The sequence below is a fragment of the Diadema antillarum genome, unplaced genomic scaffold (genome assembly GCF_040938485.1).
Source record: "Diadema antillarum isolate AM-2024a unplaced genomic scaffold, OU_Dant_1.0 seq00000400_RagTag, whole genome shotgun sequence".
In the NCBI taxonomy this organism is placed as follows: domain Eukaryota; kingdom Metazoa; phylum Echinodermata; class Echinoidea; order Diadematoida; family Diadematidae; genus Diadema; species Diadema antillarum.
The window spans coordinates 1,822,748-1,844,591 of NW_027271391.1; the positions used below are offsets into that span (position 1 = coordinate 1,822,748).

Sequence of the window (21,844 nt, forward strand, 5' to 3'; positions counted from 1 at the left end):
TCCCTGTAAAAAAAAAACATGCAAGTTTTATTTTTCACAGGGGCGCTGTGTCTCCCTGCTCCAAAAAGTCAGGGGTGCTGCAGCACCCCCAGCACCCCCGGCTCCAAATGACAGTAACAATAGGCGTGGCGATTCGTGTCGAGATTCTGAGCTCTTATGGGATCAACACACACGGTACACGCGATCAATGGGCTAGCTCCATGGTTAGACCTCATCGTTCCAAACACAGGTAGGCTGTGAGGGGCGCTGGCGTGAAAATCACCTAAACAACGACCCATACACTTTACTCAAATTTCGCTGAATCCTTCTCCAAAAATGAGCAAGTTAATAACCGTGTTCGGAGCTACTGGTACGCAGGGAGGGTCTGTCGCCAGGGGCCTGCTGGAAAATAAGTCTTTCAAGGTGCGAGGAATCACAAGGAATGTGGAGAGCGCTAAGGCAAAGGCTTTAAGCGAGCAAGGTATGGCGTACGTATGATATTCAACTCTTCTGTCATGTAGTGCGGGTATGGGTGATGTACATCGAGATATAATGCGCTTTGTGCGAAGTTTGCAGGGAATACGTACGACTCTGAAGGGCATACATCCGTACCAGCGACGAATTTGTTACGTTGTACCATTGAGCTGCTGAGTAGCTCCATTTATACAGTAATGATAGCTAGATTGAATTGCTGTTTATTATGTTATAACCATGGAAGTGAATAAATATCACGGGAAGAACAAACAGTCTTATAAAAGGCTATGGAAGTGGTATCAGTTAACTCTTCGGTGGTGTGGCTTTATATTGGGGGTGTAGGATTTCTAAGTGGAGGAGCGAGGAACTTCGAGTGAAACTCCCGATCAGTGGATTGAGAATGTATTGATTCTGCGTTATGATACTACGATAATAAAGAACCTAATTACGAAAAATCCTTTTAACATAGACATAGTAATGATACAGGGGTCACGGGACGGGGGTGGGGTGCTTAAAGGGGCAGCAGCTCTCCCCCTTCTTTGGCTCTTCAAAAACAACAACAACAACAAACATAAAGAGAAGTAATTACAAAAATATAGCAAGGGATCCCCCCTCCCCTAGGAGGGTGACATAATTATGGGGGAAGGCCGGGAACCGTATAGCACTACCTCCTCCCCGGTCCTACGGTGTTAAAGGACAAGTTCACCTTCATAAACATAAGGATTGAGAGAATGTAGCAATATTAGTAGAACACATCAGTGAAAGTTTGAGGAAAATCAGACAATCCGTTCAAAAGTTATGAATTTTTGAAGTTTTTGTGCAGTAACCGCTGGATGAGAAGACTACTGCAGTGTATGTATAACTTAGATGTCACATGCGTACAACAATATAAGGAAAATATAAAGAGAATTTCACAAAATTCCATCTTTTGAAAAAAGTACACATTCCCCTGACTCGTTACCGAAAAATGTTATGGGTAATATTATTCCCCCGCCTTTAGAAAGAGGCAAGTCAAGTGCTCTTTTATACTGTTTATACTGTTGTACGCATATGACTCACAAGCTGTAATAGTCTCCTCATCCAGTGGTTCCAACACAAAAATTTTAAAAATTCATAACTTTTGCATCGATTGTCCAACTTTCCTCAAACTTTCACTGATGTGTTCTACTATTATTGTTGCATTCTCTCAATCCTTATGTTTATAAAGGTGAACTTGTCCTTTAAGGTGCGAGGAATCACTAGGAATGTAGAGAGCGCAAAGGCGAATTAGAAGCTGTTCAGCCAACGAGGGATGGTACATGTATATTATAATGATATGAATATCACCGTATATGGAATTCACCTGCTTTCGTGCAATGTCATGCGTGGGTGTCTTTGCGCAGAGTCCGGAGGGTGGGCTCTATCGTGTCAGCACGCTCTTCGAGAAATGGGTCACTGGGTTATAGGTCAAATTAAACTTCCTATCAACCGGGCTCTATACTGGAGGAACTTTGGGTGTCGAGTGAATCTCCGAGGATAGAGCATGCATTGATTCCTTTTTTTCGGTATTATGATAATAATAACAAGTGCGACCCATTTTCTTCGAAGGCTCAAGTAATATTGAGTAAATTCTTTCAAAGTTAGAATGACTGATATCACTGTCAAATTCAATATAACAGTGTAGAGTCTACTACTTACCACTAGATATTTCCCAACCATGTATTGTACTAGCTTACATTGGCTTTTCATCGGTCCATGATGACTGAATATTAATGGATATTGCAGCTATTTGTATCAATAGTCCAAGTCAAGCCCCACTCCCCAAACAAAGCAAAACAAAACAAAACAGGAAACACTAAAAGCAACGACAAGAATGGATATGCACTCTGAGAACGCAGACCACCGCCAAACAGCTCATTTCCACCCATTTCGTGAATTTTACCCTATATCTTAGTTCAACATTTAGATCATCTGGATTTTATTAGATTCCTTGGCCATCAAGACAATACCCTCACGCGAACGACCACCTGTTGCTACTACCGCCGTATCCACTTTGTGGCCAACAGCGCAAAGGCTCAGAGGGTCCCAAAAGCTACAGCGCCATGTAGGGTTCATGACTGACCATACTTCTGTTGAAAACGGGTGAAGTGCCTGGAAAAAGAAAGAAAAAGAAAATGGGATTCCATCGAGATTTGAACTCGAGACATCCGGAGCTAGCGCGGTGCTCTACCGACTGAGCTATAGAAACCCCTAGTACAGTCAGCTGACAGTGTTCGTCCCAGAAACCCTCAATTCTCAATGCTCTCGTGAGCGCGTGTGTGTTACTTTAAAGGAGTCTTCCGAATGATTTTCCGACTTTTGCACTTGAAAATACATTGGTTATACTGGGTACAGCGTTACATGATTTATAGTGATTGCGAGGTGGATTAAGACTTCTTTCAAAATTCATTAAAAAAAATCACAGTGAACGAGGATGGTGACATATCAGCTTTACATAAGCTTATGAATGTTGAATTTTAATTCAAACCTTTCAATATTTTGTCGTCGTGGCGCTCTGCTTGTAAACAATTTCATAGATCGACCACTATATGTTTTATATACTTGCAATAGCAAGTAGCAGATAGCTTGGTATCATGTACTTCATTTAATTTTGTTATATTTGATGTATTTTTTCATCGAGAGATATGAAAATAAATCGAAATCGAAACGCAATTTGGTATAGTCTGGTTTCCAGACCCTTTGCGAACTGGACTCCGCGACGGCGTCGAAGTCGCCGCCTTTGCCAAAGGAAAAATCCTTTGCAGGACAAAACCACCTTAAACTATACTAGTTTTCGACGTTGAGGGCGTTAATATCCTGAATAGCGAAATAGTACGGACAGAGTGTCTGGAAGTTAGACTAAATTTGGTACCGCATTTGGCCCAGTTTGCGTTTACACTGAGGAAAGGCCGGGCTGGGCCGCGGCTCGGCCGCGGCAGAGTCCACCTCCAGAGCGTAGCCAAATGTGCGGCCAATTTTGGCCCTGCATTTGGCCTTTTGCGCGTTTACGCTGAAATGAAGGCGGGCTCGGCCGCGGCCGAGCCGCGGCCTAGCCCCGCACTGTAAACGGGGTCTAATATCTACTAAACAAACAACTAACTTTAAATGACAGATTATGATTGCGAATACCGGAATACGGCTAGTTTTACTTTGAAGTGATCTCTCACGTTCTTTTTTATTATTGATATCATTTTTTTTGTTCTACTTTTGCTTGAACGTGATAGTTTTTAAAATGCCTCTTTACGGTGGTGTTTTCAGTAGAGACTTGACAACAGCGTACAGAATGGGTAATTTAAATTCAGGATTTGCCAAACCTCTCAAAGAGCCTAAACGTGTACGTTGCAGCGACTGTCCCTTGCCACTCGAATGAACAAGAATGGCATGACCTCTTACCAAGAACGCGACTCTAGAGCGACTTCCGAGACGTCTTCAAACAAGGTATCGACTTACTCATCCGGGAGTCGCGGGGACTTCTCCGAGACATCCTCTCAGTTGCTAGGACATCTCCGGGACGTCTCCACACCGTCGCCGTTTCTACAGGTCGCCATGGGCCTCCGCAATGTTGCAGAGACGTTTTGGAGACGGCATGAATAATATCAGTCCCTGCGACGTGGCCACAACAGGAAAGTCGTCGCGGGGATGTCCCCGACACCAGCTAAAGACAATAAAAAGTCTCCGAAAAAGAAATCAAACCTGTTCGATTCTCCCGCGACTCTCCGGAGACCCGACTGGTCTCCAGAAGACATTGCGGACATATCTCCGGAGCCAGCAAGACTTGAGTCGTCATCAGCTCGCCACCGAGTCTCCTCAGCAATAAGATACCTACGTGTACTTTACAGGAAACAAAATTATCAGGACACTTTTTTTTTTTTCTCCAACAGGTGTCGAGATGGTGCAGGCATCCATAGAGGACGTTTCGTCTCTAGAGGGGGCCCTGGCGGGAAGCTATGGTGTCTTCGCAGTCACAAACTACTGGGAAATCTTTGATCAAGCAAGAGAAGTGCAAATGGTGAGAATGGGTTTAACAATCTTCTTTTATATGTGGGGATCTTTCAGTAATTACACCGGTTGACGCAATCACAGCACTTTTTTTTTAACCCAATATATTTGAATATTTTTTTGAAGACCGGGCTACGCAGAAATGATTTGTTACCCCCTCTTTTTTTTCATCGTTAAAATTTGCGAAGTTATAGCAATAGTATATTACTATATCCTCGATTTTTCCCCTTTTAAGACGTTTCCAATAACATATTGTTAAAAGTGTTATGTATTGCCTCTGCATTATCGAAGGAAATTGAATGATATTCACTGATTAGACGAGCAGATCCAGGTAATATGGGCAGCCGTCAGGCGATACAGGCTTGATTGTCTGCGAATAACTGCGTAACTAACCCAAATTTGTACGTTTCACATCTGTTTTCTAAACCAGTGTCATTAAGTGATCAACATCATATCTAGATAGTAGTTACCCGATTAACAGCGACGTGAAGCCTATTTAGCGTTGTAAACAGCCCTCTTCTGCATGCTCGTAGAGTTCTTTGGGGCGGTTCTTCCGATTTTGAAGGTGTTGTTCCAATAAAACACAGGGATTTTTTCTGCTATACATGAGTATGTTTAGGAAGCCTAGTTTTTTTCTTTCATGAAGGTCGGTATATTCTTGGAACATTTTGGTAACTGGTCAGTGGGTATGTTACTCTTCGTTTTCCTTCAGGGCAAGAACATCGTTGATGCAGCTAAGAAAGTCGGCGTCCAGCACATTGTCTTTAGTGGCTTGCCTGCGGTCAAAAAGGTATGAATGCATAATGTCAACGCAAAGTAAAGTGCTCTTTCAATATGATGTAAATGTGAAAATGTGTTGATTTTTTCGTCATGCCTCTTCTTTATATCGTTGTGCATGCATGATGTGTTATAATAATATTGCTGCATTCCTTTTGATTAAATTCTCCTTAAAATCTCTCAGTGTTCCTGATACATGCCATGCTTGATTTTCATTCACCTGGATATCATTCGCTCAGCTGATTTTATTTTTGCCATTCATTCTCATTCATCTGTACAAACATAAAATATTGGTTTTTGTTTACTTTCTGTTTCTTTTTTAAGCTGACTGGTAAGGCTTGCCCCCATTTCGACGGTAAGGCAGAGGTGGACGAATACATGTTCCAGTCTGGTTTGACGGCAACGTCGGTTCAATATGCAGCGTACATGGAAAACTTCCTGGCAGAAACAAATTACACGAAGCTTGAATCGGGAGGATACCTCTTCAGTAAGTATTTCAGGTCTGTCGTCAGGACCAGCTAATACGCAACCCATGTGTTTCAGAATTGGAAATGTCATACCTTTTAGATGAAATTTGATTTCAGAGAAAAAGTTGCACTGTGTTTAAGATTTTGCGCTGAACGTTTTGACATAAGTGTCAATAAATGATTGCCGCTAAAGCCTTCAACGTCTACGCATCGGCGCATGTAGGACCTGTATGTATGTGTTCTCATGGTCAGTCTGTCGTTGAGTACGTTTGTCTGTCCATTTGTAGTTTAGTTCCTGTAACCTTTGGAACTTCCCATAGATATAACCACTCAAAGTAAACTCAATGGATTTTGGTCATTCGGGGCTTACAGCCGAACAAGCTTGCTTTCATGTAGGTCCCGTCATACTTCTCTTTGTACTACCCGGAACCGAGACTTCGACCAGTTATTATAATAGTTACCATGTGTATCATTCTACAAATATATATTGTTTTTGTTTGTTTTGTACATTAGCGACAAGGTACAAGAATGTATGCCATTACATTTCATGTAGGCCTGATATTGATATATATGAGAAGTATGAAATAATATAAAATTGAAAATGAAATTGAAATAGTTTACGAGGCCAGCTGTCACAGATAAAGGGCTTTTGTAAATGGAGAAATGAAAATTCACGTTCGAAGCAATGATTCCAGAAGCACTGGCTCACTTCTATGCGAGACTCTGTAATCCCCTTAGACTATATGTAAATGACCAATGCGATTCTTATATACAATTGCCCAAATGAAATTCCGTCGAGGTTGGTATAAGAACATGCCGTGAGAGAGTGTTTCACCTTTCTATAGGCTTGTGATAGGTATATGTCAACAATCAAAGGAGGACTGGAAAAAAATTTGCTGTTTACAGTCTCGTGTCAGAAACATAACGCACTTTCTTCATTTAGTTATTAAAAAAAAAGAGTGTCATGGTATCGGACGACTGAAACTTCCCAAAGCAAGCCCATGACATAGTATAGGGTCTTAAATGCAACAGATATGGCATTATACGAACATTTTGGAACAGGGCGTAGTCCTTGTATAATGAGACAAATGAAGACTTATTATCTTCTTCATTTCGACGTACCATCAGACTTTCCAATGCAGGGGACACCGCTTGACCTCGTCTACGCCGGCTCTGCGGGGGCTGCGGTGGCCGCTATCTTCAATGACGTCGAGAAGTTCAAAGGAAGGGTGATTTCGCTGTCAGGGGACAAGAAGACGGTGGCAGAATATTGCGACGTCGTCAACAAAGTTCTTGGGCCACCAGTACAAGTGAACCCCAGTCCCGTATGTTAGAATCTGTTATTCAATTTCAATTTGGTCAGCTTGATTTGTTCTGCATTGAATACTCAATCATTAAGGAAAACAGGATGCTTAATCAGTCACTTACACTGTATCATACGAACGAGCAGTGAAAAATAATGTGGTGCTGCAACAGTGACGACATCATACGAATCATGGTGAACAGTTGAACAGCACCTACACGTACTACCAACAACAAGCCAACCACATTAGCCATACCCATGAAATATTTCTGTTGAGTGATAAAATATGTCTTTGAAGTCTGTCGAGGTCTATCGAGAACTTTCACGAAGTCAAAATCACGTAAAAGCAGCCGATGTAATGATAATACGTTTTCTTCAGTAAATGAAAATGTATTAGCATTGGTTTCCGTTTCATTTTTTTCTCCTTTATTCACTATATTCAACGGCAGATGTCTCCTGAAGAGTTCGGAAAACTAGGCTTCCCCGGAGCCGATGACCTTGCAGCTATGTTTGCCTTCTACCAGACGGAGCACCCCAAGTACAGTGTCAGCGAGACAAAAACCCTGGATCCTAAGTCTAAGGATTTTATGGCGTTCGTACAAGATAACAAGGAGAAGATTCGTGCAATCCTGAAGTAGTGACCCCCTCCTCCCCCCCCCCCCCCAGGTTTTAAAAATCAAATACCGTTATACAGTGTACCCCCGTTATTTGAACGACGTCCTCGGGACCGGCAAATTTCATTCATTAAATCGAATTTCATCGTAGTCGAACATTCTAGTATATGAAGACTTATAGATATAATTTTTGGGCCTGAATTTTGATTTCATTGTATCGAGAATTTTGATAAAACGGAAGTGCACTGTATTTAAAGTACTTCATTAGTAGATGAATCCTTGTTTTAGAAACAGGCCTGAGTACCAGTAGCATGGATAAAGTCATAATTACATCATTAACTGCTACAGTGATGGGTAATGTAATTATTTCAGATTGTGCGGTTGTAATGGAAAGAAAAAAATATGAAAACTGACAGAAAAATCTTCATTTTTTTTTTTTTTGGGGGGGGGGGTTAACGATCAAATAAACAAACCATTTCCTTAGACACACGAGAATGTTTTCACAAAACAAATTAAATAGAAAACGAAACTATTTGTAACAAACACCCAAACGCCCAGACTTTTTCCAACTCAAGTGTTCTCTCAGAGACCAGTAAAATGTCTTGAGATGTTACTTTTGGAAATTCAGAAAATATTGTTAATATAAGTATACCCTGTTCCTCTCCTTCGAAAGAACTTTAAAAAGTCCACGTTCGAACCGGAGTTGGGACATCCTTTGTTAACCTTTAGTCTGCCCAACTTTTGGAAGTGCATTCTTTACAAGTCTTGGAGAGAGAAAGTAGCAGGATTTTCATGTTGATTAGATCTGAATTTTGCATCTCCTTTGATGATTTTTAGCAAAAGACTGGTAGAAACGCATACAAATGTGAATACGACTACATGTTATAGGCCTAATTATTAAGTCGGAATCCGTGAAAACGATATATTGTATTATTATATCTTTGCACTCTGTGTTCTACCAGTCATTTGCATGATTGTAAGGAGGGGGGGGGGGGGGATACCTACGTTTAACATGATATGCCAAACAAACAGGCGATCAGGGTTAACTGTAATTTATAGTTTAGCAATACCGGAGATGAGGCTTATACTGAATGAGTACATCAACTCGAGAGACGGTAGAGAAGCAAAGGCTGAATATTGTAGACGAGACAGAAAGTGCTAGATGAAAGTACCCAGTGCAGGGAAATGTATAAAGGGTGATAGTTCCCTATATTGATGTGTTGTCATATTCTTTTCTATAATCTGTACACGTATGATATCTCAGTTATGTTAGAATGTGTACACGTATGTTCTATTGTCTTGAAAACAATAAGAAATGACAGTATTTCATTTGTAATATATATTCAATGCAGAAAATTCCCAATAAATTCATTTGAAATTAATTGAAAACTTGGAGAAGCACGGTCTACATTGTGTACGTGTCAATTGTCCCCTGCTTTCAAGTCGTAATTCGAAGTAGTTTAAGTAATTGTGAGAAAAGTAATAATTTACCATCATTGGATGGATTATCTTGGACGGATATTTACATGCTTGATCAGAAGTGCTTTTCTTTTGGTCATATATACTTACAATGCGGAGATTCCGCATGTCAGTCACAGGGAATGAACTTTATATGCCAGTTTTTGTTGCCAATGAATTATTATGTATGAGTGCTGATACATATCTATATACAATGTACATTTTTTAATGTGAGTATCCACTTTACACTCTGGACTCTATATATTATGTCCCTTTCGTTTATCATTTCCTGCACTGGAAATGCCATTGTAATGGTCCTCCAATAATACATATATGTATGGTTATATATATATATATATATATATATATATATATATTCTTTATTTATTTATTTTTTTTTTAGTGCTGACCTTCCCCAACCTCCCAAACTATACCGTCATTAAAATTCTGTCATGATCGCGAAACAGTCGTTTACTAGTGGTTACTTTTAGACGTTTGGTGTGTTACAATACATTAAAGTGCACAGTTTTTATTTGCTTCCGATAAATTCTCAAAGATGGCGATGATGACGAAATTGAAGACATCGTATTCCGCAGAGATTGTATATGCAGATGGGGTAAACCAATTAGCGCCCACTTTGCACTGATCTTTTTATAGTGAGGTCCGAAATTCGTAATGTTATTGATCATTCATAATTCTGCGGAATCTTGAAAGGCGCCTTAGCCTCAGTAAACTTTGGGTCCCTATAGAACAATAGTTGTGTTTTGGTCTAGAGAACATCACTTTGAACGTTGTTACTTTGGACGGATATCATAATCATGTTTGAATGTGACATTGTCGTATATGATGTATAATACACTATGTCAAGAATGTTTGTGGAAGCCAATTTTTAAATTGCACAGCCGATATTATCAGACTGTACACGGTGTCCCTGCAGTGGGAAACTAAGCCCATTGTAATTCATTGATTACTGAAATACAAAACAAAACAAAACAAATCCAAACAAATCCTCAAAAATCAAATCAAAACAAAATCAGAATAATCAAATCAAAGCAAATAAATACAATCAAAATAAAATAAACAACACATGAAACAGCAAAACAAAACAACAACAAAATACAAACACCAGCAATAACCAAAAACAAACAAACAAACAAACAAACACACACACATCCTGAAAAAATCTATATCATGTGACATGTGAAATAGTTTACCGGAGAGAAGCTTCATCTCATGGCCTTTCATCTATGGCCTAATTCCCATGGATTGCACAGCAATTTATGTCACTTGTATATGCTCTATAATGACACAGCAAGGACGGGAAAGTGACATGAAGCTCACACGACGAAACGTGCGAATTATATGGAACGAATACTGACGTATAACATACAGTGTATATGCATTGTAAGTGAATGATTTTATTTTTTCTTCGTTGAAGTTGATGTACAGAAGATAAATAAAATCCGGACTGCAACATACCACAGATTAAATCAAATGTACACGAAAAAACAAGGGCAGAAAGAGACATTGCATGAGATCGAATATGCAGCAGCAAGTAATTATGAACCTCGCAGAAGTTGACATCACACATGTCGACAAACCATGTCAAACCATGACAAACATTACTGTCTTTATTTGGTTGCCAATCCCCTTCACTTTGTATTAGCAGCACGCAGAGCGTTGCGTTGAAAATAGCGCCCTCACACTGCTTACTGCCGTCCGAGGAGCAATACCTTGATAAAGATTATTCAGATCTGAGTCGTCGCTTTCATTAGCTATCCTCATTATCACCCAGGACACTGAATTTGCTTCTTCTCGTCGCTTCTAAGACTTTTCTATATTGCTTCGATTCACCGAGCAAAACATGAGAAAGGTGATAACTGTGTTTGGAGCCACCGGCACTCAGGGTGGATCTGTGGCGAAGGCTTTGCTGAAGGATGGTACGTTCAAGGTTCGAGGAATCACGAGAAACGTGAACAGCGAGAAAGCCAAAACTCTCACTGAGCAAGGTAAGGACTACCAGTCACCATGCCCAAAGCGGGGTTTTGAAAGATGGACAGAATGGGCCAATGGAAGAGTTGAGGGGAATCCTTAGTATCATTAACCAGATAGGACATCGGAGCAATGTAAAGTTAACATTACTAGTACATGTACTTATTAAAATTGCCCCTCTTTGACCAGCGAACAAAATCGCGGGCCAAAAAAATGGTTTACTGCCCGAGGACGAAAGTCGATGACATTTTGCATGCAAGATAGATTATCTAAAGTGGAGTATCAAATTAGAGTATTTTGTCTCGTCTGGCTACAAGCGTGCAAACTCTTTCAAAAGCGCAAGCAGAAAATCCCTCTGAGTTAATCTATATTCTTTTTGTTGTTTTTTCCCCCTTTGAAATGCAATTTAAAATGCGACTACATTAATTGTCAATATTTGTGAGTTCGCTATGGATGTCTGATTTTGTTAATACTAATAAAAATTATGGACTGGCTTCTTTCGGGGGATACGACAGTCAGGTCTAATAATTGTCCTCGTCTGTGATTCGGGCACTGCGATTCTACTTCATGCAATAATGTCCTGTCCCTCTCAAGGCCAGTCCATATTAGACTAATGTATCCACTTTACCAACTGTTACTGTCGGAGAAATAACTATAATATATGTGTATGTGTGTATGTGTGCATGTGTGTGTGTGTGTGTGTGCGTGTTCTTGTAAACGGAAATAATTGATTATTGCAGTGTTTCACCATGGAGCTACTAATCGAGCATGGTTCAAGTTCATGTTCAAGTTGATTTATTTTATTTCCAACAAACAAATAATTAGAAATACAATGAAACACTCGTATATACAGATGTCAGGAAATCAGTACCACAAGGCAATGAACATAATAAAATTGCAAAAGAGATACAGGTAAATCATCAACAGAGATACAAATAACTGTTACGTCACTGTGGTAAAGGCAGAACCAAAATTGCTGGAAATGGAGGGGACTGCTAAAAAGCAGAGCTTGTAGAATGCCGTCCCCTCATTAAGAAAAGAAAAAAAAATGGTATAGGTAGCTCTACACTTTTGAATCTTTCACTTCATTTCGATTAATCTCTTTTCAGTCCTCGGGTAGAATCAAAATCAAAGATTACATACAATTCTTAATTGCCCGAAAATTCCTATAGTAATTTCTATAGTAACAAGTAGGGAGAAAAACATTTAACGTAGAAATTGAAAGTGATTATAAGCGGGATCCGGGAAAAGCCGTAGATTAATTGCCCATATCTTTTAATGTATGCAGGAAATAATTTTGAAAGTGAAAGGAAGTCAGCGTGTGAGTTGTGGTAAAAATGCTTTGGCAAGATTAAAGAGCGTACCTTCACATGGTTTTCATTATTAACTAAAATTTTTACCGCTTGTTCATAATGTAAGGCAAAACAGGGGACAAATCTTCTGATGGAGAATCTATACACCCCACAACCGCGGGGCAGCCTCACGTGTACCTCCACAATGCGGATTCGGGAAATTATAATATGTGAAAGTCGCGCTATCGAACAAGCAAAGTCGTCAAAATTGATTAAACGTGTTTGATGTGTTATAACGAGAGTCATAAATAAAATATGTACAGTAAACAGATGCAAAGTGTCAAATATCGCCGGCATTACTTTGTACAGTGTATCTGAAAAAACCCACACAATTCAGAAATATATCAAGCCAAATTAATGCAAACCAAAACCAAATCAAACAAAACAACAATCGTGGGATCTTAATTCCCCTGTAAGTTGGGAGGTGGAAATCTCTGATTCCTCTTTCCACTTCCCTGGTTCTATGTGCCGCGTTTTTTTCCTGCCTAATCATAAAGCTTGTGCAGCCATTGTCCTGCAACACGCAATGTTTAAAGAATGGAGAAAGAAGAATGTTAAAAGAGTGTTCACAAATCCACTGGGAGAACTGTCTAGATTACCAAAACATCGTTCATTCCAGCCTGGATGAGCCATAACAGAATATCGTTGATTAATTTTTGAAAGTTCCCAACAACCAACATTTAACAAAAATGATGTAATCTAGTCTCATTTTCCCTTGAAAAGTATCATGTTCTCTTAAAGAAAATCCGTAAAGTCAGTGGCAGGGAAGAGTTGTTAGAAAGAACGAATTGCTTCCAGTGGTCACATGCGGTATTCGTGAAAAGGCCTTGGAGTGGTTCAGAAGTTATCTTACCGGTCGAACTCAATTTGTTTCCGTAGATAATCATGAATCTGATATAAACTCGATTTGTTGTGGTGTTCCACAGGGCTCCCTCTTAGGTCCTCTTTTATTCATTTTATATATCAATGACTTCCGTAACTCATCCTCTCTGCTGTCTTTTCTTCTGTTCGCAGATGATACAAGTCTCTTTTATTCTCACTCAGATCCTTATGTTTTGCTCGATTCTTTGAATAATGAACTTAAGTTGGTGTTTGAGTGGATTCAGGCAAATAAATTGTCGCTTAACATAAATAAGACCAATTATATGGTTTTCAGTTACACAATAAGATCTCTTCCAGGATTAGTTTTAATGAACGGTTTACAGTTAAATCAAATAGATTCAACAAAATGTTTAGGTATTTATATTGACAGTAACCTTTCATGGAAGGTACATGTTGATTATTTATGTAAATTGTTGTGCAAGAATGTTGGAATTATTCACAAACTAAAATATCTCTTCCCAAAGCCAATATTGCATTCTCTTTATACAACTTTATTATTACCTTATTTGAATTACGGAATATTAGCCTGGGGGAATTACTCAAAGACTAAAATTGATTCGTTATTTTTGGTTCAGAAAAAGGCCTTGCGGATTACAAATGGAGCACAATTTTTTGAACTCACGGATGACTTGTTTGTTTTAAGTAAATTGTTAAAAAATTCTGATTTGTATCTATATCATGTTGGAATTTTCATGTATAAGTTGAATACTGGTGACCTTCCTAGTATATTTTCCTCAATGTTTGTGACAAACAGTGATATTCATACTTACCCTACAAGACACAGTGAATCCTATCATTTTCCCCCTGTTCGTACAGTTTTAGCCCTTAAGACAATTACATCTACCGGCCCTTCTTTCTGGAATGAGTTAGATTCGGTTCGGTTGCACTCAAGTTCTTTAAGCTCCTTTAAGAAAAATCTTAAAGCCAATTTTCTAAAATCCTATGTTTAATTATTATGCCGTAATCGCTTGAAATCTTTTTTTGCATATACTCAAATGATGCCTCGCTCGGATGACCTCATCAGTTTGATCAACTTGCTATTTTTCTTAGCATTTATACCATAAGTTAATCATAAACATTATATACTATACTTTGTATACATCCCTAAACATTGTAATATTCTCGATATCTTGAATTCTGCATGTTACGTCACTTCTGACTTTGATATACTGTACTAAAACCCTATGTTATATTTTTGGAGCCCACATCCTACAAGCTTTGCTTTTTAGTGGGTTCCTCATAATACACGTTAATTATAATATTACGTCCTTATACATTTGTGCATTATTGGTTCAAACTGACCATTGTGTGAAAAATCATTTCTGCTTCAAATCAAATGGAATATAAAACTTGTACGAAATGTGGAATATGGAACATGAAAAAAAGGCCTATTTTTCTTCAGTTTACACATCAGTCATATTCCATGTCGACGTATATGATTAATGTTTTATATAGTTGATGGTACACAGGGCCTGCTAAAGTAAAGTGATGATATTGAAAGTACTGTAAATATTACACCAAGTCAAGAGCTGGAGAAAGAAGAGGGCGCAGGGACGATCAAAAAGGCAATTACGTATGTGGCTGCATAAAATATCTCGTTAACTGAAAATAAAAATGTTCACTTTATCATCTTTATCATATTTAATAGCAGCTATCTTGTTCGATCAGTTACTTCCCCCAATGAATTAAAAAAAATGTATTCGTTCCATTTGAAATAAAGAAAGGAGTGTGCTTTACTAATTGGTATTTTATTGTATTGTATAAATAAAAGCATGACATTGGTTGCAATTTTTGATTATGCCTGTGTGGGTAGGGTGAAGGTAGAAAACAACATGGTCTAGGTACGAATGCCTGGACAACATTATTATGTTTGCGGAGCAAACTTCCTTTCATTTTTTTGGTCTTTGGTGTTTAGCTTTATTTCAATAACAACCCTTTTATCATTCAAAATGATCGACAGGAATCGAAATGGTTGAGGCTTCGATGGAGGATCCATCGTCCCTCAAAAGAGCTCTGGTTGGTAGTTACGGCGTTTTTGCGCTGACAGACTTCTGGGAGGTGCTTGATAAGGACAAAGAGGCACAAATGGTGAGAAAAAGGAGAGAATAAATCACAATGATTAATTTGCTGACCACACCCAAACTCTGAGAATGAGAAAATTTAAACCTGCTTAAAAGTTGGTTTCCATGCATTGGTTGCGTCTGCCGACATTGATCGTAATAATTTGAAAGGAAGGCAATGTTCAATCTATTTACCTATTAAAAACAAGTACCAGCAACACCGGCCTTTTTTCACGAATATAACCAGCACTGACTTCAGAAATGAAGTGCTGATAAACACGACATCATTTAGAGCAGAAACAGAAACACTATTTCTAACGTTCAGATGGGAAAATCTGAATATCTTTGCACTATCTAACATCTAACATCACCATGTTCCAAATTTCTTGTGTTGACATCATTTCAAAGGGCAAGAATATCGTTGATGCGGCGAAGGATGCTGGCGTCCAGCATATGGTATACACCGGGCTGCCATCTCCGCTGAAGCTGGCTGGAATCCCTTGTCCACACTTCGATGGCAAAGCCGAGGTGGACGAGTACATGTTCCAGTCCGGCGTGACGGCGACTTCCGTCCACTTCCCTACCTACATGGAGGTGACCTTCCGGCCACATATGTTACGGAAAGTTGAGCCGAGAAAATTCGTCTTGGGTGAGTGCGTTATTTCTGGTTCGCCGTCAGAGTATTATGTACTTTTTACCATTCGGACCTGCCCAGTCCATGATTATGTCTAGGGGCCTATACCTCATCCACAACCCTCATGTATATAGGACCAACTTTACTGTTGATAACAGGATCACCACGTTTCACAGGGGCGTCACCAGCTTTTTTTCAAGGGGGGTGCGTTTTGACACTAAATGTTTACGAGATTTTTTGGACAGACATTTGGAATATAGGAAGCTCTCAATCCCTAGACTTTTACTGTTTTTTGAGGGAAACCAAGCGGGGAAAGGGCACCGGCGTAGCTAGGATTTCATCTTGGGGGTGGATGGGGGTGGGGTGGGGGGTGGGGTTAGTATGCGAGGGAGCGAGCAAGGGTGTGGAAGTGCCGGAGGGGGTTGTACCCCCTATAAATGGATTATGGAATGACGGTGTGAAACGACAAATTACTGGCAGCGATATCAGGAGAATGGCATAACGACTACATGCGAGCGAGCTTGAAAATTTTGACATTTTACAGTCCGAAAACTGCCGTTTGCAGCCATATTTTTTTTGCTTTGTAAATTAAGGGGTGGGGGGGGGGGGGGCGCACCGGGCGCAACTGCTGGCAATTACTAGCAGCAACATCAGGTGAATGGCATAATAATTAAATGCGAGCGAGCGAAGAGAGCGAGCTTGGAAATTTTGACATTTTACAGTCCAAAAACTGCCATTTGGAGCCACATTTTTTCGCTTTTGAAATAAAGGAGGGATGGGGGGGGGGGGGGGGCGCAACGGGCGGAACTGCCGGTAATTACTGGCAGCAACATCAGGAGAATTGCATAACAATTAAATGCGAGCGAGCGAGCGAGCGAGAAAATTTTGACATTTTACAGGTCCAAAAACTGCCGTTTGTAGCCATATTTTTTTGCTTTGTAAATTAAGGGGGGCGCATCGGGCGCAACTGCTGGCAATTACTGGCAGCAACATCAGGTGAATGGCATAACAATTAAATGCGAGCGAGCGAAGAGAGCGAACTTGAAAATTTTGACATTTTACAGTCCCAAAACTGCCATTTGGGGCCATATCTTTTCGCTTTGGAAATAAAGGAGGGGGGGGGGGGCACCGGACGCAACTGCCAGCAATTACTGGCAGTAACATCAGGAGAATTGCGTAACAATTAAATGCGAGCGAGAGAGCGAGCGAGCTTGAAAATATTGACATTTTACAGTAAAAAAACAAACTGCCGTTTGTAGCTATGTTTCTTCGCTTTAGAATTTAAAGGGATAGTACAGTATTGGTGGAGATGAGAATTGGGCTTTTCACTTTTTGCAAGATACCAAGAAAACACTTATTATATAGTACAGAGCATAGGGGGCCTACCAGTTTAAGAGGAATTCAAAATTTAGTTGATGAAAATTGGGTTTGGAATAACTGAAACATCCAAAAACAAAGTAAAACAAAGCGATCGCAATAAAGTGTGGGTCCCACACTTTATTAGAATCACTCTTTTTTGGATATCTCAGCCATTACAAAACCAATTGTCATCAAATAAATGTTGAATTCCTCATAGAATTACATGCTCTTTCATATTCTATTAGAGGTTTCTCATTATCTCACCAAAAAATGTTAGAAACCTGAAATTATGTCTCAACCAGAACTGTACGATCCCTTTAAGATGGCGCATCGGGCGCAACTGCGGGCAAATACTGGCAGCAATATCAGGAGAGCATAATGATTACATTCGAGCGAGTGGAACGAGCGAGCTTGAAAATTTTACATTTTACAGTCCCAAAACTGCTGTTCTTAGCCATATTTTTTCGCTTTGGAAATTAAGCCGTTGAGGACGGTTTCATTTTGCTACAACACGCATTTCCCATAGACAACTGCCCGAGTATACTCGGGACTCGTCCTCAACGGGTTAAGGGGGGGGGGGGGGAGGGGCACCGGGCGGAACTGCTGGCAATTACTGGTAGCAACATCAGGTGAATTGCATAACGATTAAATGCGAGCGAGCGAAGAGAGCGAGCTTGAAAATTTTACATTTTACAGTCCAAAAACTGCCGTTCTTAGCCATATTTTTTCGCTTTGGAAATTAAGGGGGGGGGGGGGGTGGGCACCGGGCGGAACTGCTGGCAATTGCTGGCAGCAACATCAGGAGAATTGCATAACGATTAAATGCGAGCGAGCGAAGAGAGCGAGCTTGAAAATTTTACATTTTACAGTCCAAAAACTGCCGTTCTTAGCCATATTTTTTCGCTTTGGAAATTAAGGGGGGGGGGGGCACCGGGCGGAACTGCTGGCAATTACTGGCAGCAACATCAGGTGAATTGCATAACGATTAAATGCGAGCGAGCGAAGAGAGCGAGCTTGAAAATTTTACATTTTACAGTCCCAAAACTGCCGTTCTTAGCCATATTTTTTCGCTTTGGAAATTAAGGGGGAGGGGGCGCACCGGGCGCAACTGCAGGCAATTACTGGCAGCAACACCAGAAGAATGGCATAAAGATTAAATGCAAGGGAACGGAGCGAGCGAGCTTGAAAATTTTGACATTTTACAGTCCCCAAACTGCCGTTTGTAGCTATATTTTTTCGCTTTGGAAATTAAGGGGGGGCGCACCAGGTGCATCTGCCGGCAATTACTGGCAGCAACTTCAGAAAAAAGGCATTACGACTAAATGCGATCGAGAGGAGCGAGCGAGCTTGAAAATTTTGACATTTTACTGTCCAAAAACTGCCGTTTGAAGCTATATTATTTATTTTTTTTTTCGCTTTGGAAATTAAGGGGGGGGGGGGCGCCCGGTGCGCCCCTCCCCCTGGATCCGCCACTGGTAGTCAAGAGTGTGGGTTTATGTTCATGACTGGGGGAGGTATGACGAGCGAGGTGGCGTCGAAGTGACCAAGCGGGGAAAGGATGTCCAAAATCTGTACTTTAGAGCATCCCCTAATTGTTTGCTTGTGCGTGTTTGTTTATGTGTGTATATTATATACATGGAAAAGTTAGAAATTAGCCCAGGTCAAGTCTTTTTGAACAATGTTTCACACTATATACCTATTTAATTATGGTTAAAAGAAATCACAGAAAAATATCTTATTTCTTGATTACCCTTTCATTCAAAAGCAGTTTACTAACACTTGAACTACTATTTCGGTAAGTCTTTTTTTTTTTTACCAGCGGATTGGCACTGAGGGGGGCGCACCCCCCCCCCCCCCCCCCCTCCGTAGCTACCCCACTGCTTTTGGGTGAAATGATTGGACAGATTTCTTGAATTCTAACAAAAAAGCAAGAAAATCTTTTCATCGCGGGAATTATGATTATGTGGGGTGGGGTAAATGGTGCGCTTGCCCTCCAATATTTTAATGGGGGCAACATTTTTGTTTTCTTTCAAAAGCAAGAAAATCTTCTTATTTCGGGAATTATTAATTATGGGGGGGGGGGGCAAAATTAAAATATGCTTGCTCCTCCAATATCTTTATGGTGGTAACTTTTTGTTTTTCTGTCAAAAAAAAAGGTAAGACAATCTTCTCGTCTCTGGAATTATGGAGGGGGGGTGGGCAAAATGATATGCTTGTACCTCCATTTTTTTTTTTCATTTCTTTTTTTAATGAGGCTAAGGCTCGCTCTTGGGCTGGCAATATGGATTGGTCAGAAGTAACGTACATTGTACATAGTTCCTACATACTTGTAAGTAGCACACGTACATGCAAACGTGTATAAGTACTCCGTATCGTACGGATGTACCGTACGGTCGATTAATAGTAAACACTGTAGAATACTAATAGATATGTATAAAATCAGTGCTGCCAGAACCAGGGGTGCGAATTGTTTTTGCCGACGATTTTGTGTGTGTGTGTGTGTGTGTGTGTGTGTGTCCCTGGTGCAAAATATTTAAAAAAAATAGAAAAGAATAATTATTTAGCGTCCGGCGTTGAGGTCGCTCGCAGACTGATTTTTTTTTTTTTTTTTTTTAAGGATCTGAAGGGGGGTGCGTTCGCACCCAACGCACCCCCCCTGGTGACGCCCATGGTTTCATATTCATTAGTGTGGCCGTAAATCATTTTTGTTTTGTTTTGTTTGTTTGCTTGTTTTTTGAGATGCAGTATTTCAGTTTGGTTGATTTAAAATCGCCTTAACTTAGAATCATCATGGTTTAACTGAAATGTAAAATTTTCCGAAGGTGATTACAAAATATCTCCTCTATTTTAATTTCCATAATTACTTAAGCAAAAGTATAATACAAAATGCAAGAAACGTCACTGCTAACCCCTATCTTTGTAGAGTCGTGGCGTAAGGCAAGACTTGTTAACCGCCTTTCCGAGTGTAATCATTCGCATGTCCTACTTGCTGAAAAAAAAGAAACGAAAAGGAAAGAGAGAAAAAATGGACTTGTCATTCAAGTGCTCATGAAGTTGCCTGAGCTCATGATATGCTTTAAGCGATGTGAAAATTATGTAGTGTGAAAATTATGTAGAACACGTCGGTTTACTAATATTTCATGTAGGTGTTGCATATTTCCAAACAACCTAAATGATGAGTTTTATTTATGTTTTTCTTCATTGATTCGTCCTTTTTTCTTCCTGCCTTCTTCTTTTTATCTCTCTCATATAATATATATATATATGATACATATATAATATATATATAATATCTTATCCCTATAGGTTTTCCTATGGAAGGCAAACCTCTGCATTTCATCTATGCAAGAGAGGCGGGGACTGCCATTGTGGCTATTTTCAAAGACGCGGAGAAGTTCAAGGGAAAAGTGGTATCGCTTTCTGGAGACAAGAAGACTGTAGCAGAGTACTGCGAAATACTGAGTGAAGTGTTAGCACCAGCGCACTTCACAGCCAACGAGGTACATGCATATGATCATAGTATACATGCTTACATAACACACAAATATACACCAACACACGCATACACCACTCCATCCCCACCAACAACAACAGCAACAAACCACAGTGAATGTGTATGTACATTATCATAGTGTTATGGTATTTGATTGAATATATATATCAATCCAATATAACTTGATAGACATGCCCAGTCGAATTATTTTCATTTTTATTTCATCATTTTTTTGCGCAATTTCTATTCACACATCTCAGTGTCTTTACCATTATATATATCATTTATCTTTTATAAGTAGGGATGGAGAAAAGTAATAACTTACAATCTCAAAGTTATATCTTCCCTATTTAGAAAGTGGCTGGTGATCATGCAATGAGACATGAGTCAATTGTCTTCCTATCCAGTATGGCACATGCCTCAAATATTTTTGAGTGGCGGCATCGAACATCTACAGCAAAGGAAATAAGACGATTGTGACGTCATTCCATTCAGTGGTACTGACGGATTTACTCTTCCCGTTACATTTCAGATGACTGCCGAAGAATTCAGCCACTTAGGACGCCCCAAGACTGCCGAGTTAGGCGCTATGTTTAAATTTTTGCAAACGGAGCACGTGAAGTACAATCAAGAAGAAACAAAGCGACTGGATCCTGAGACCAAGGATTTCCGTACATTTGTCACGGAGAACAAGGACGTTTATCTCTCTCTTATGAACTGAAGCTTCACTGTTGTCTCATTTTTCCGATTTTGTGTAATTCCAATGATATCACAAAGCTCTTTTTGTGTTTTCCTATCACCAATCATAATCAATATTTGGATCTCAACTATTAATGAGATATTCTATACTTTGTGTAGTGACGGAAATTGTTCGGGTAATACAAACAATAGAAGTGGACGTTATCTTTTAATTCTGTTTAGTGTATTAAATAAAAACTTAGTTCACTTTCTGTCCTATCAAATTGTCCGTCAGTGGAGATTGT

General features: G+C 39.8%; 2 protein-coding genes across 2 annotated transcripts; both read left to right on the forward strand.

The window, feature by feature from the left end:
• Positions 1-197: 197 nt before the first annotated feature.
• On the forward strand, positions 198-7,655 carry LOC139732122 (nmrA-like family domain-containing protein 1). The gene is made up of 6 exons (XM_071642990.1): positions 198-460; positions 4,353-4,480; positions 5,183-5,260; positions 5,572-5,734; positions 6,843-7,039; positions 7,467-7,655. The coding sequence occupies exons 1-6, from the start codon at positions 316-318 to the stop codon at positions 7,653-7,655; spliced, it is 900 nt and encodes a 299-aa protein (XP_071499091.1). The 5' UTR covers positions 198-315.
• Positions 7,656-10,953: 3,298 nt separating this feature from the next.
• On the forward strand, positions 10,954-21,582 carry LOC139732152 (nmrA-like family domain-containing protein 1). The gene is made up of 5 exons (XM_071643024.1): positions 10,954-11,098; positions 15,276-15,403; positions 15,784-16,024; positions 20,675-20,868; positions 21,394-21,582. The coding sequence occupies exons 1-5, from the start codon at positions 10,954-10,956 to the stop codon at positions 21,580-21,582; spliced, it is 897 nt and encodes a 298-aa protein (XP_071499125.1).
• The last annotated feature ends 262 nt before the right edge of the window (positions 21,583-21,844 follow it).